This window comes from Nothobranchius furzeri, chromosome 1 (assembly GCF_043380555.1).
Source record: "Nothobranchius furzeri strain GRZ-AD chromosome 1, NfurGRZ-RIMD1, whole genome shotgun sequence".
NCBI lineage: Eukaryota > Metazoa > Chordata > Actinopteri > Cyprinodontiformes > Nothobranchiidae > Nothobranchius > Nothobranchius furzeri.
The window spans coordinates 55,611,569-55,627,152 of record NC_091741.1 but is presented as its reverse complement, the minus strand read 5'-3'; the positions used below and the strand labels follow the sequence as shown (position 1 = coordinate 55,627,152).

The 15,584-nt window shown below is 42.5% G+C and overlaps 1 protein-coding gene across 8 annotated transcripts in view; it reads left to right on the top strand.

Moving 5' to 3' along the window:
- The window catches only part of LOC107383712 (copine-8), a 192,985-nt gene extending 182,758 nt beyond the window's left edge, over window positions 1–10,227 (top strand). For 5 of the 8 annotated variants that reach the window (XM_054739596.2, XM_054739592.2, XM_070549052.1 and 2 more), the window contains 4 exons: window positions 1,123–1,225; window positions 7,263–7,320; window positions 7,428–7,501; window positions 9,894–10,227. In XM_054739596.2, coding sequence (XP_054595571.1) covers window positions 1,123–1,225; window positions 7,263–7,320; window positions 7,428–7,501; window positions 9,894–10,082 — 424 coding nt within the window. In that variant the 3' untranslated portion in view covers window positions 10,083–10,227. Of the gene's footprint in view, window positions 1–1,122; window positions 1,226–5,033; window positions 7,232–7,262; window positions 7,321–7,427; window positions 7,502–9,535 lie in introns of those variants that run through there. The other 3 variants (XM_070549049.1, XM_054739593.2, XM_054739594.2) reach the window with 3 other exon arrangements.
- The last annotated feature ends 5,357 nt before the right edge of the window (window positions 10,228–15,584 follow it).

The window sequence follows — 15,584 nt, the reverse complement described above, 5'->3', positions numbered from 1 at the left end:
TTGGCCAAAATATGTTGCATTTCTTTTTCGATTATGTTCTTTCACATCGGTTTTGGAAAGAGACTTCAGCAGTTTTGTTCATAAATTCATGTTTCTTACCACCTAAAAGTTTTATTTTGTAATTTTGCATAAAACGTGGCGTCTAAAATGGCATCCCCCAGAGACTTAGACCTGTGCCTTGTGTATTTTAGACATGATTTTTATGGTTATATGTTATGAAGCCACCAATAGTTTTCCTTCCTTTTATTTATTTTCAACAAAATTTTGATGAATATTTGCAGAGATTAAAGTTAAAACTACACATTCTCTCTTTCACTAGAATGGAACAAGATTTAGTCATGTTGAGTGTGGTGGTGGTCAAATGTTCAAAGAAAAGCGTGCGTTTATACGATTGGGCAAAAGTTGAAAGCTGGTGGGATCTGATTTGGATAATTGGTAGCAGGTCAGCGACATGAAGAGATGAAAAGAGAACCTCAAGGTTGTTATTTTTTTTTTTTTTTGTCTAATCTCATGCTGTGAGAGACTGTGGGGGATTATTCGGTAGTTCATTATCACTTGTGCAGAAAATCTTTCACATACTCAGAGAAATTTATAGATCCCTAAGCAAGAATTGTGTCAGAAATGTGTTAAGAGAGACTAAAACATGATTTTGTTGTAGATTTATCCATGTGGGTTCACTAAAATGAAACCAGATATATAGAAATCTTAATTTGGCACGTTTCAGCAGCAGCTGTTGAAAGACTGAAGTCCAGAGCTTTTGAAGTCTTCTGTGCACTTTGGAATAAGAAACTACAGAAGAGGAAGTCTTAAGCTGTCGAAGGACTGACATTTATACAGCAAGGATGGGAAAACATTTACCTTTCCAAACTCCAGTAATTGGTCACCCTTCAGTTTTTGTTTTTGTTAGACTAAAAGGTGATGCAACAGAGGAAAACGTGCTCCTGTCAGAAGGTTTTTTTTTTACTGTTGGCATCACATTCAGGGGAAGAAGGTATATTTTTAAAGAGAAATTACTTTCTTAACAGAAATATATATTAATTCCTTAATTTGGCTTTTATATTTGAAAACAGACGTTGTGAGCTCAAAACTCCCTAACTGTGTGTGTTTTTTTTTCCTGCACAGGTATGCAGCTTCAGTGAAGGACGGCTCTCAGTACTTTGTGCTCCTCATCATCACAGACGGCGTTATCTCAGACATGGCTCAGACCAAGGAGTCGATTGTTAATGTAAGTAGCTGATAACCCTTCAGCCTGCTGTATAGGACTAGGGTTATAATAATAATAATAATAATGATAATGAATGGGATTCTGCAGAACATATACCGTAAACTCTAATATTGGCCTGTATTCAATTAACTGCCAGGTATCATATTTTGGTCGGAGTCGGCGGAGGTGAATAATGGCCGTTTTTTTATTGTGGCCGGGTGGAATGTGGTAACAAGCAAGTACGGGGGGCGGTTGTGTCATCCGTCTCACTTTTGATTTGCCAGTGATAGACCGCGAGGGTAACTTTAACCGTGCGGAGATGGAGGAGGCGAAAATTTTATATCAAGTTCAAAGAGAACGTGCTGATTATGCTGCAGAACACTCTGGGGAGCAGTAGCAGGAGTTGTATGAACTAGTCACTAGTCGACTTCACCGCTCTATAGTGACTTTTTATGCCTGTCATCGACTAGTCGCTGTCACGTGATAATGACCGGCAAGATGCAGTCCGCGGAAAAGACAGCAGCCTGCTGTCAGCAGGTGACAAGCTCCTGTGCGTCGGGAGGCAACGCGCTGTGCCAGAGCGTCGGTACGACACCCGCTGTAAAACGGACATTTAACCAAATTGTGACGTTTACCCTCTTGCAATTTAACCTTCCCCTCACCCCCATCCTAACCTTAACCAGCTTGCTCATGCAAAGCTCTGATTGTTGACGCGCTCCAGACATCTGCGTCCTGAGCACGGCCACAGTAACATTATCAAATCAGGTGTCGCCACCTCAAAAACAAATTTAACACGCAATCGTTCATGTCGGCTCATTTCCTTTTTTGTTTTCTGTCTTTTATTCTTTTATTTGTGCCTGATGCGTTTCGCTGCTGTGGATCGGGGGCATCACCTGTTTTGTCCTTGGTGACGCACCTAACTGATGTGGCCGGCAAGCACTCCGCTGTTTTTGCGGTCAGTAGATCTTTTAGAACTGCAGTTCAAAGGTAACTCATGAGGTGAATATATATGAACCCAGGTAGCAGTTTCTCTTTAGGATTGAGAGGAGATGCAGGAAGATAATAAACAGGCAGGACAGAAAAATAGCCAAAAACAAGTTAGTTTTTGTACCTGGTGGTTGCAACAAACAGACACCATTGCAGGTAATCAGAAGTGAGGAACAGAAAATGAAATAATTATTTTAATGTTTAGAGCAGCAGGAACTCTGAGAGGCTGCAGGCGCATCAGTGAGTTTGCAGCCGCTGCGCGCGGGGGGTGGGGGGGGGGCTGAAGCAGAAACTACCGTTGTTAAACGAAATGTGTTTAACTTTGAAAATGTGGGCGCAATATTAATTGTCAAAAACTCCAGCAAACCATTAGTTCATTTTGCTCAAATAGAAAATGAGGCCTGCCTCTAATTCTGGTCCTCCTTCCAATAAAGGCCTGGAGCTTGGTGAGCTTGAGTCAAATACAGGCCCAGGCCTGTATTAGAGGATTTACGGTAAAACCTTAGCGTGACCCAGGAGAAGGTCTTAGTGCTGTGGTCCAGTACCTAAAGCATCTCATCCATGTGTCCATAGTCCCCAAGCATGGTCTAAATGTTGTATCCTATGAAATACAACTGAGTAAACATTACTGACCCAGTGCTGTGTCATTAGCTGCCTTGATAAAAAGATTCATAAGTGAAAGGACTAGGGTTGTCCAATCCTGTTCGTTGAGGGCCCTTATCCAGCATATTTTAGTTTTACTCAGCTTGAAAACACCTGACTTTAGCATAGCATAGCATAGTTTATTTACATAGCACATTCAAAACGCAGCATGGGAGCTGCCCAAAGTGCTGCACAGGCCAAAACAAAACACAACTCTTTGAAAGAACCAAAACAGAGGATAAAAATCCCAATCAAAAGCAGATAAAACATGAGGAATACTAAGAACACTTTAAAACAATGATACAATAAAACATTAAAACGAGTCACTGTCTGAAAGCCAAAGCATAAAAGTGGGTCTTTAAACGAGATTTAAAAACCGCTAGAGATGGAGCCTGCCAAACTCCAATGGGCAATGAGTTCCATAGCTTTGGGGCAGCATGGACAAATACTCGTTCACCCCGCGATTTGAATCGCGTCTGCGGCGTGCACAGCAGCAAAAGGTCAGCCGACCTCAACGTGCACGTGGGCACATATGGAGTGAGCAGGTCAGAGAGATAGGGAGGTGCCAGGTCATTGAGAGCTTTAAATACAAAGGTCAGTAACTTAAACTGCACTCTGAAAATGACAGGGAGCCAGTGAAGATGATCCAGGACAGGGGCAATATAGCTACGTCGGTGTGTACTCGTCAAGAATCTGGCAGCAGCGTTCTGGATGACCTGCAGCCGATTCAGGGCGGATACCGGAACACCAACGAGGAGGGCGTTTGCATAGTCCAAGCGAGAGGTAATGAAGGCATGGATGACTGACCAAATGCCTCAGTTTCAGGATTCGTCTGAGGCGAGTAAGGCGGCAAAGCTGATAAAAGCAGGACCTCACTACGGAGTTTCTGTGGGGCCATTGTGAGTCCGGCATCCAGCTTGACCCCGAGACTTGTCACACACTGTTTGGGGTTGAGGGTTAAAAGGTCACAAACAGGATGAGAGCCATGGTGGTTGCGGGGGTCAAAAACAATAAACTCAGACTTCCTTTCGTTTAACTTTAAGAAGTTGGATGCCAGCCAGCCCTTCACGTCATCTAAACATGCAGCCAATTTCAAGCCCGCATTCTTCTCATCCGTTTCTACGTATAGTTGACAGTCATCAGCGTAAATGTGATAGCTCAGGCCATGCTGATTCAAGATATTGCCCAGAGGCAGAAGGCAGATAGAAAACAGCAATGGCCCAAGAACGGAACCTTGTGGCACCCCCCAAGGCACTGGAAGACAGGAGGATGCACAGTCACCAATCTGTACAGAGATGGAACGGTTTGATAGGTAGGAGCGGAACCATTTATGCGCCACCCCCGTCACCCCAACCCAAGACCCAAGCCGATCCAGTAAAATATGGTGATCGACCTTATCAAAAGCCGCTGAAAGGTCCAGCTGGAGCAGCAGTACCCTAGACCCAGAGTCAGATGCCACCAGAATGTCATTTAGCATCCTAATCAAAGCAGACTCAGTGCTATGGTGTGGTCTAAAGGCTGACTGAAACACATCCAACAATGAGTTATTGTTCATATGAGCAGAGATCTGACCATGCACAATTTTCTCAAGGATTTTCGACAAAAACGGGACTTTTGATATAGGGTGGAAGTTCTCATAAGTGGAGAGATCCAAACCAGGTTTTTTCAATATCGGCTGAACAACCGCATCTTTAAAAACCTTAGGGAACACTCCAGTGCTGAGGCTAATGTTAAAAATGTTCATAAGTGCTGGGCTCAGTGCAGACACTGAGTCACGCACCGATTTAGCCGGGAGGCAGTCCACCGAAGAGCCAGCTGGCTTCATGGAGCTAATCAGTTTCATCAAGTCAGCAAGCTGAACTGGAGCAAAGTCTGAGAAGGCAGGTGGGTCCGGCGGTTCCACATGGATAGTATGTATTTGAGGCTGGAGGCTAAGCCTAATACCAAGGATCTTGTTAATGAAAAAGCTCTGTAGCTCTGTGCATAAAGCAACAGTGGGATTTAGACCATCAGACTCATTTAACAGTAGCGGGGAGTCGATTGTGCTGTACAGCCTAGACTGGTCTCCATGATGCTGTGAAATGATAGCAGAAAAATAGTTATTACGAGCTGATCTAACTGCTCTCAGGTAGCGTGAAAGTGCATCAACCAGGAGCAGCTGAGAGCATGACAGTCTGTCTCTCTTCCACCTCTGTTCCAGCACCCTACAATGTCACCTGAGGCTACGGGTGTAATCATTCAGCCAAGGGTCGGATGTTGTCTGTTTCCGCCTCAGTCTCAGACGGGCAACAGCGTCCAGAGCAGCAGAGCAGGTCACACTGAACCGATGCAGAAGGCCATTTACATCCATGCAGGAAACTGACAAGGGTGGAGCAAGGGCATCAGTGTCCAAAACCGACAGAAAGTTGGAAGTTGTACTTGGAGATAAGCGCCTGGAGTAACGGGCAGACCATCGCCGGGCTGGAGGAAGGAGACGTGAGATGCTGAACGTGATCACAACATGGTCGGAAAACGCCACAGGATCCACAGATAAATCATGCACATCCAGTCCAAAAGATAAAACCAAATCCAGGGTGTGAGAGTCAGCATGTGTGAGAACATTTACCAATTGCTGTAGTCCAAGTGAGTCTAAAACATTGATAAAATCCCACACCAGTGGTTTCAGAGGGCAGCAGACGTGGATATTAAAATCACCCAAAATAATCCCCTGTTCATATTTTGGGAGCATATCAGATAAAAGGTTGGAGAATTCATTTATAAAATCCTTATTGTATCTTGGTGGCCTGTAACACAGTAAAACGAGGATGGGAGGAGAGAAGCCCAGCTCTAATACTGAGGCTTCAAAACTGGTCGGAGCATCAGCCCAGCAGGAGGTTTAAGTGGGAGATTTGAACAGTACAGGGACAGTAAGCCCCCCCACGGCCAGAGAGTCTCGGCTCATTAACAACGCTACAGTCAGGAGGACAGTTCGACCAAGGAAGCCATCTCACCTGGCAGAGCCCACGTATATTTATGTCGATGACACAAGCATCCTTCCTCTGGATTCGGAACACACCTACAGTCTCTCCAGCGTGTTCTGGGTCTTCCTTTAGGTCTTCACTCGGTATGATGTGCCTGGAAAACCTGACCAGGGAGGCGGTGGAGAGGCGCAGCATGCTCCAGAGATGAGTGGCATGTGGAATGAAAACAATGAAAGGATGAGTCGCAGTCATTTCTGTGAAACCCAGGCAGGCCTGCAAAAGCTACTAAAGAGACAAACAGGCGGTGAAACATTGTAGACTGAGAGAGGAAAACAGGTATAGAAGGTGACACGGATGAAGGGGAAAAAGGGAAAATAAATCCCCAGATGTGATGAGGTGGGGGGTGGGGGGATTTCTGAAGGGGACCTGAACCAAGGGGAGCAGAAAATACACAAGATGTTTTCATACGCTCATCTATCTTCCTGCTCCCTCAGGTCAAAACATTACTCAGATATATCGAACACACACACACACACACACACACACACACACACACACACACACAGAGGCTGCTGCTGTCCTCTAGAAAGTGTTGCGCACACACACACACACACACACACACACACACACACACACACACACACACACACACAGGCTGCTGCTGTCCTCCAGAAAGTGTTGCATACACACTTATCTCCAATATAAGGCTGTGATGTCTCATCCTATGCGCGCTCCAGGAGGTGCCGTGGAATACACTCACATAAAAGATTCACACAAGTTCTTACGCATACTGTGTGTGATCCAAAACATCAACATTACCAGTTTACCACTTATCAAAAAGGCAGAAATTTTCAGAAGAAAATAAGACATGACCTGGATGGTTTATGTCAGCTCCATGAATTTTATGTCTTAAATATAAAAACAAAGTTTTAGACAAGTTAGTAAAACTAAATGAGTTTTGCTAATTGAAATTTTACATATATATATATTTTTTGGGCTCATTAAAGAATTGCCCCCCCCATCCACCCACCCCTCCCCCGCTGATGTTCCCTCTGATTTTAGCTCTGTTTTGCATCCAAAGACTTAACTCTCTCTTTGACTTCCAGGCTTTGCTGTGACACCAACAACAAAAAGCTGAAATTCTTTCTCTTGTGCTTTGTTTCAGCAGTCAACACACTGAAAAAGCTACCTGCTAGCCTTTATATGAACTACCAGCACAGTAAACAGCTACTGCCGTAAATCATTTTCACCCAAACCCAAAAAGATTAAGTGCAGTTTCTGGTCAGCGGAAGGCTACAGAGTGCTGTCCAGTGTGAAGATGCTCATGTTTATGGCTAAAGAGCTACTGAAACCAGTTTAAAAGCATTAGCTTATGGTGTTGAAAAGTCTTTAGTGTTGCTTTAAATCAGTCATTATATTCAACTTTCAGTAAAATGGTAGAAATGCTTTTTTTCTTGTGTTTGTCTCAGGCTGCCAGCCTACCAATGTCCATCATTATTGTTGGGGTCGGGCCTGCAGAGTTTGATGGTAAACTACTAACAATATTATTGTTCATTTAAATGATTTGAAAGCCAACATTGGAGTTTAGCAGCAAGAAACAATGTCCATATTAATTTAGTTTTTTTTTCCTACAGCCATGGTGGAGTTGGATGGTGATGAAGTCAGAATCTCGTCCAGAGGAAGATTTGCTGAGAGAGACATTGTTCAGGTAATCACCGCTTTCTTCTCGCTTGGTTTAAAAAAAAAATCCCCATCAGTGTAAATTGAACCAAGGAGAGCTTTTAGAATGTCATCCATCCATCCATTTTCTGAACCCGCTTTGTCCACGCAGGGTCGCGGGCGGGGTGTGGGGGTGGGGGGGGGGGGGGCTGGTGCCTATCTCCAGCGGTCAACGGGCAAGCAGGCGGGGTACACCCTGGACAGAGAGCCAGTCCATCGCAGGGCAACACAGACACACAGGACAAACAATCATGTACACACACACACACACACCTAAGGACAATTTAGACAGACCAATTAACTGAACAGTCATGTTTTTGGACGGTGGGAGGAAGCCGGAGCACCCGGAGAGAACCCACACATGTACAGGGAGAACATGCAAACAGATCACAAGCTGAGAAGTGAACCCAGGACCTTCTTGCTACAAGGCAACAGCTCTAACCACTGCGCCACTGCGCTGCCTACGCTTTTAGAATGTATATATCAATAAACAGAAGATTATTTATTGGGAGTTAACAATGGCCCCTGCAGCTAATCAACATTAGCAAACTCCAAAGTAGCTCTAACTCGGTTGTTCCAAATACTGACTTAAAATTGGGTGCAGTTTTATCTCTAACTTGTGGTTATGAATCAAGTTGTGCAACGATATTTTCAAGATTTGCAGCTACAACTGCATCTTTTTTTCCCAACTTAAGTTGATCCTAGTTTAAAATGCTGGCCAAAAGGCAGGAGATGGTGTGTATTCTGTAAGAACATACATACAGGTTTATGAATTCTTTCTGTCTTTGTGTACATCTCGTTTCTGCTTGCCTTGACCTTACGATGCCCCACAAACACAGAAAAACAAAAGCTTTCCGTTACATTCTCATGTGCTTTTACTGCAGCTAATAACCAGACACCCTCAGCTCTGACCTTAAATCCGACCTTAAAATTCCTTCATTTTAGAAGGAACCTGCTGTGCATCCAGTGGGAAGGAGAAACATTTCCTCATCAATTCAAAATCAGACTTTAATTTTCAAAGATTTTCAGAGTTTTTTTTTCTTTTTATTGGTATCATTTTGTTGGCGAATCGCATCAAGAGGAGTAAATAAGCAGAAAAGTCACATTTTTGATGAGCTATGTTTGGTGGCAACTCACAGAAGTCGCTTCATGGCCTTTTTGCTTTCTTGTGCAGCCTTGTAGGTGCTCATTAGCTCACTTTTAAATAAGTCGATGTGCACACACACACACACACACACACACACACACACACACACACACACACACACACACACACACACACATACATACGCTGTTGCTTCACACAGAAACAGATTTCAACATGGTGTAGAACTACTAGTGGAGCATTAAACCAACTCAGCCTGCAGTTTCTCATTATCAAAGTGTTAACCCTAAATGGCACGGATGAGGCTGGAATCAGCAGCAGAAATTTTCAGCACTAATTGGCTGCTCATAGGATGCTGCCAGTTTTATTCTCTAAAACATATAAAAATAAACCTATTTGGAATTTCTCATTTAGCTTATCCATGTAGGAGCATGTGGGTCTGAGGCTGGAGACGCTGATGCTTTCAATGAATCGCACTGGGAGGGATGTGAACAGGAAGTTCCAGCAACAATAATTGGTGTTCAGGAATCCTTCTGGGAGGTTCTGAAACGCTCTCAGGCCAGTCGGGGTGATAACCTCACTGCAGGTCTGTTATGAGGTGGAGTGGCACTTCTTCTTTTGTGACCAGCAGGTCTTTATGGTGCATTTAGCAAAAAAATAAAAATAAAACACAGCTGGGCTCACTGGTTGAACTGCAGGTTTTTTTACCGACATGTTTTTCACTTCTTTCATTTCTTGTTCTGACACCTGCAGGTAAAAAAACACCAGAGACAGTTATTGCTCATCTCCTGGTTAGAGACATTTTTCTGTTCTTAAGAAAATCAGCTGATGTTTCTGGTCTCAGTGATCCCAGACATAAACTAGAGCTTCCTGCAACTTTCCTTTTGTTTTTTTACGTTTGTGTTTTATGTTCTGTAGTTGGAATCCAGAACACTCCACCAGCAAGCCTTCCATCAGACTGTTCTGTATCATTCACCAGATCTGCAGCAGTAAAAGTTTGTCATCCAGACTGGAGAAAAGAACTTCTCTTCATCAGAAAAAACATCATTTTGCTGTTTAGAAATTTTATTTCACGCTCTTTTCTTTTTTTTTTTCCACCAAACTACTGGTTTAGTGCACTCATTGTTTTCCTTTATGTGCCTTTATTTATTTTTTAAATGATTTTTTAGCTTGTGTTTTGTTCAAAAGTCTATAAATGACCTTCATGCACATTGATTTTAGGAGTTAGAAGTTAAAAACCTGTTTAAACTCACTCCCTGTCCTTCTGCCCTCCCAGTTTGTTCCATTCAGAGACTACATCGACCGAACCGGGAACCACATCCTGAGCATGGCCCGGCTCGCCAAAGATGTCTTAGCCGAGATCCCAGACCAGTTCCTCTCCTACATGCGGACCCGTGGGATAAAGCCATCGCCGGCGCCACCACCCTACTCGCCTCCATCGCAGCCCATTCAAACCCAGATTTAAATTTTAACAGCAAGGCAGAAAAGGTCTTGCAGTCAGGTGTTCGCAGAACTTTACACGCGAAATACTTCCATTTCCTCAAAGCCGCTCTCCATGCCTCGTTGCCGTGGAAACCAGCGGTCTTTCTCGTGTTCAGGAAGCTGCATGTCAGGCCAGGACAGAGGCACTCTGGAGGGATAGTCCAGCAAGAGCCTGTTTACTTCCACTGTTAAGCATTCCTGTAATTTGGACTTTCACCGTTTTTTTTTTTGTTTGTTTTTATTTTATTTCCTGAGAAAACCTGGAAAGGCTTTAGAGAGAGCTACTAGTTCCGTGTTTTGATGAGAAAAATTAAGGAAAGAAATGACGAAGAAGCTTTTCTTTGGAAAGATTGTAAAGAGAATGTTTCCAGAAAACAAATGAGTCACTTGAACCTAACTTCTGTAGAAAAAGAAAAACTGTATCTCTCTTTCTGTATCTTTCTCTTGTTCTCTTTCCAACTCACTGTTTACAGTTGAAGCTATGAACAATTTCTACTGATACTTTTATATGCATAGAGCTCCAACATGAAGGTTGTAAAACTCTTACTTCTTTCTTCTTCTCCTGGCAATGTTGCCAGGTAGCAGCAGTGCAGGTTCTGGTAGCCCTTCTGTACCGTACCGTAATCTGGTGTCTGTATTAACCTTTTTGCATGAGTGTAGCCTTGAGTCAAGTGCATGCAAATAGTGGCCCTGCACTACCTCTTCCACCCACACGTCTGTCTGTGGGAAAACAGTGTGCTCATTCATCTGTCTCTCACTCCCTCAGTAGCTGTGTTTCCATCCAACTTTTTTCTGCGGGTTATAGTTTAGGTTTTGTAACAAGATGAAGTATTCTTTGAAGGAGTTTTAGATTTTTAGCCTTGTTGGCTAGGAATGCTAATCTGGTGCTGTATTGCAGAGTAACATGTTTTTGAGGGTTTAAACCGGTCATCTGTGTATTGTTGGTTGATTTGTGGGATAGTTTGAATTAATGAAGCGCTCTGTTTAACAGCTTGTTACTCTCCTTTATTGTTTTTTCATTTTACCTGAGAAAGCTCCTTTTCTAAACTTACCAGGATTACCGTTCCGTCAACAACCAAACCGTCACCAGCTTACTTTGTAAACATTTGTGACATCAAATTCGTGAATACCAATAACATAAACAAAATAGCAAGAAACTGTATTTTCCCCATTCTTTGATAAATGATTGATGAATGACCTGTGCTTGTATAGTGCCTTTCATAGTTAGAGGACATTAAAGCTCTTTACAGCGTATCATTCATCCATTCACACGCTGGTGGTGATTAGCTACAGTGTAGCCACAGCTGCCCTGGGGCACACTGACAGAGGTGGGGCTGGCAGTTAATCATTACCAAACACAAAACTGGTTAGAACTCATGTTGGGATAGGATGTGGTGTTGAATTAACCGAGCATCATCCCTGACACGTACTGAAATGCAGCTGTTTAAGATATTGAGATGTAACTTACTACTAAAGTTTGTCCTGTGTGTCTATTAGTGTCACATTATCCATGTTGGACATACACTTACAACCATAGACATGATGCGTCATGCATAGACCCACCACTGGGCGCTGGGGAGCATCACTGCCATATTGGATGAGTTCCATACTCACTCAATCCATTGAGTCAACACACAATGAGCAGCTATGCCCTTTTTTTGTGCAGCCCACGACCACGATTGCAACAATCAGCGTACTGTTGAAAACCAATCATGTGGGATTACTATTGACCTTTCTAGCCTACTTGTTGGGATTTTATATTTTTATTTATTTGAAATAATGTTATTTAATTATATTTATATTTTTATTATCATACCATATGTCCGATTTTGAGAAAAAGCTTAATAAAATGTGTTTTTTTATTCTGCTAAACACTTTTCTCAGTAGAAATAAATGCACTGGGGGCAAATGGAGACTCATCCATAATGGCGGGCCACTGCTACACCAGCTCCAATAGGCATCCCCAGTCCACATCACGTCTATGGATATGTCTGTGTCTTCAACCCAATTCAAGATGGCTGCTAGAGCCAACTGAAATATGAAGTTTACCAGATACTCAGGTGTGGTACTTGTCTGTGAGCGCTGCAGATATTGCTAAATGATGTGGGTTGTGCAAAATGGCTCCAATTCTATCAATTTTCAGTTTAAAAGTTTTAAGTTTCACCCTCAACCTTTCATGCCCAAATTTTATTAGTTTAAAATTTGGGCATGAAAGGTTGAGGGTGAAACTTTTAAAATACATTCAGTTTGTGGTCCCACCCTCATTTAATATTTGTTTTAAAAATCTCTGTTTATTAGTTTAAATTAAGGCTGCATGGTGGCACAGTTGTTAGCACTGTTGCTTCATAGCAAGAAGGTTGCAGGTTCTAAACTCTGCTACGTGGCGTTGCATGTTCTTCCCTTGCATGCGTGGGTTTCCTCCGGGTACTCCAGTTCCCCCACAGATCACAACGTGCCCTATAATTTCAAAATTCGATGTCATTTTGAATAAAAGCATCTGCCTAATTAGTAAATAAACAAAACAGAAGTTTTGGAGTGATTCTCAGTCTAATGTAGCATTCGCCGACTGTTGAATGGAAACATATCTACCATTTTCCTCTTTGTCTCTCTATGTTTCTCCTTACCGCCCACGTGGGCGGGAATTTTCATTCCATCGTGTCGTCACACTGCCCATGTTTCATCAGCTGCTCTCAGACAAAATGTTTGAGCAAAAAGAGCCCAGTGGTCAAAAATGCGTAGAATAACACACTTTCCCTTTCTTTTATTTTGGGTTTGTGAATCTGTGTGTGTGAACATTTTCTAATTATTTTTTTTAATTGCATTTATAGCTTTGATGTGTGTATTTTATGACGTGTGCCAGTCAAAAAGGATGATGTGTGTGAGCTGTTTTACATCCGACAAGTTTCCAACGAATGCTGATGTCTTTTACTGTTAATGTGGAGTGGATGTGGTCTGATTGTCACAATCTGAGTGAAATGACCGAAACAAAAAACTCACTAACACTAGAAATATGATTTAAACACAGTGTTAAAACCTGCTGCAGAATTTAAGAAAAATTATTTACTGTGACCAAGTTTGATCTGAAAAATCTTTGGGTGTATTTCAGATGTGTGTCCATTCCAAGCCAAAGTTATTTCATGCTATTAATTTTACAAGCATTTCTTTGCCAGTCACAGCTCAGTGAGGTAATGGCTATAAATGGCCGATCAACTCAAAAACAGATCTCCCTGAAGTCTCATGACCCTCAGAAAATAACACAGGACAAAACAGCTTTTACGTCATCACATTTCAAGACAAAGCTTGTTACATAAATTAAAACATAGTATGGATACAGGAATGATCACAATGATGCAAATAAAATAATGGTGACGTTTACTAAATTGCATAAAAGTCGGGTCACGGGGAAGCATCTCAAGTAAGGCATCCCAGACAGCCCTCTCCCGGGCCATTTGTGAGAATAAAGTCAAAATGTTGGGAAAAATTATTTATGGTAAATGGCCTGTATTTGATATAGCGCCTTCTAGAGTCCTGGAACCCCTCAAGGCGCTTTACAACACGATATATATATATATATATATATATATATATATATTAGTTTTTTTTTCCTAAGTTAAGTCCACATTTAACTTTTTTTTCTAGCTTTTTAGTGGAAAAATTCTCAAAATTTTGACTTTGATTTAGAAAGTAGGACTTATTTTTCCTCACCCGTGATCCTAATGTGCTGACGTAGTTTGCTGATGTTCCGCACAAACAAAAATTTTTACCTTTCTTTCTTCCGTACTCCCGCTGTCCAGAGTCCACACTGCCCGTCTTTAATAATTATAAGGCATGGTGAAACTAGCCTCTAACTTTGGCATTCAGGCCAGGTGTGTGCGTGTGCGTGTGTGTGTGTAAGGATGCATGCATGTACTTTGGGTGTGTGTGTGTGAGGCACCTTTATACGAGTGTTTTATTAGACCAAGTGAGTTGTAAACACATAAAATTATTTGTTTACTAAAGATATCCAAATATTATATTGTATGCTCGTTCTTAACAATGTGCACTGTTTGCATGTGCAGTTTTACAAAGGATGCACCAGTTCCTTTTGTGAAAACTGAGTGTTTATACAAATATATGACATTTAACTGTACAAAATGGCCTTAAATCTCTCACCAATTTTCTTAGTTGTGCGATGCCTTCTTTAGAACTAAATGATTTTATTTAAAGGATTTGATCGTATCTATTTTGTGTCGGTGTTTCTATTGCTTTCTAGTGTGGTTTCTTTGGACAAGTTCATTTATGAGAAAAATATACATCTTGTACTTTTTTGAAATTGTGATTGATCAGATAAAGCATGGCTCAAGTACTGATTGTCTGATAATACATAGATGACTATTTCTGTATTGAATTTTGGAATTTTAAATAAATATTCATATCAAACTCACTTTGCTGTTTAAATTTGTTTTTAGTAATTGATACCAATTCTTAAATTACTGTCATGGTCTGCGTCCTGCGTCTCCCTCGTGTCTCCTTGTATTCTCCATCCCTTTCTAGGTTTCCCTTAAATGTCTGATTGTGTTCCTCATGTGTCTCCTTGTCTGCATCCCTCCTCATGTGCCTCCTTGTGTTCCCCAGGCTACTCCAGGTTTTTTCCCCTTAGGTGTTTCCCCCACGTTTCAGCGTCCCTGTGTGTCCCCAACCCTCTCTAGGCTCTCTGGGTTTCTCTTACGTTTTTTCTTAGACACCTTTTATCATTAGTCTTCTGTTAAGTGTTTTATCTAGTCTGTTTCCTCCCTCTAGTTCATTTTGCTCCCTTCCCCATTTTTAGGTCCGGTTTCCTCCCCTGCTCCGTTGTGCTCCTCCTCTGTTTATTGAGCCCCCTTCAGACAGGCCATGAAAAACGGAAATGTTCCGGAATCTGTCCGTAAGACCTTTCTGTCTGAATACAAACATCCAGATAACGTGTTCCGGAATTTATCTGGATGAAGCCCCTAGTAACAGGTCCGGACTTGTTACGGACAGGGTGGCTGCTTCAGACTGGTGAGGTAAAGTTCCGGACAAGGGGGAGGAGGAGGGGACCGGGGGACGCTGTGCGCACCTATACAGCCCGCTCCTGTAGCATGCGGCGAACCACGGCAGCTCGCCTCCTGCGGTACCGTCTAGATGCGCGACGGAGCACTTCACACCGCTTCCGTGATTCCTTTAACCATTGAGCTTCATCATCCAGGTCTCTTATGCGTCTTCGTGTGCGCAGAATTATGCTTAAGCGCCTCGTGATTTTTATCTTGAGAGGCACTATAGAAAGGATATTTTCTTCTTCTTCTTCTTCTTAACATAGGTCCGATCCCCCACCACCCCACCCCCGCCGCCGTCAGACATCTGGAACTTTTCCCTGCTGTGTGAACACAGCCGAAAGGACAAGTTCCGGTACAAAAGTGGTGTGTCTGAAAACACAGTTCCGGTTAAAAACCGGATTGAATTGTCCACAAATGTTCCAGAATGTCTG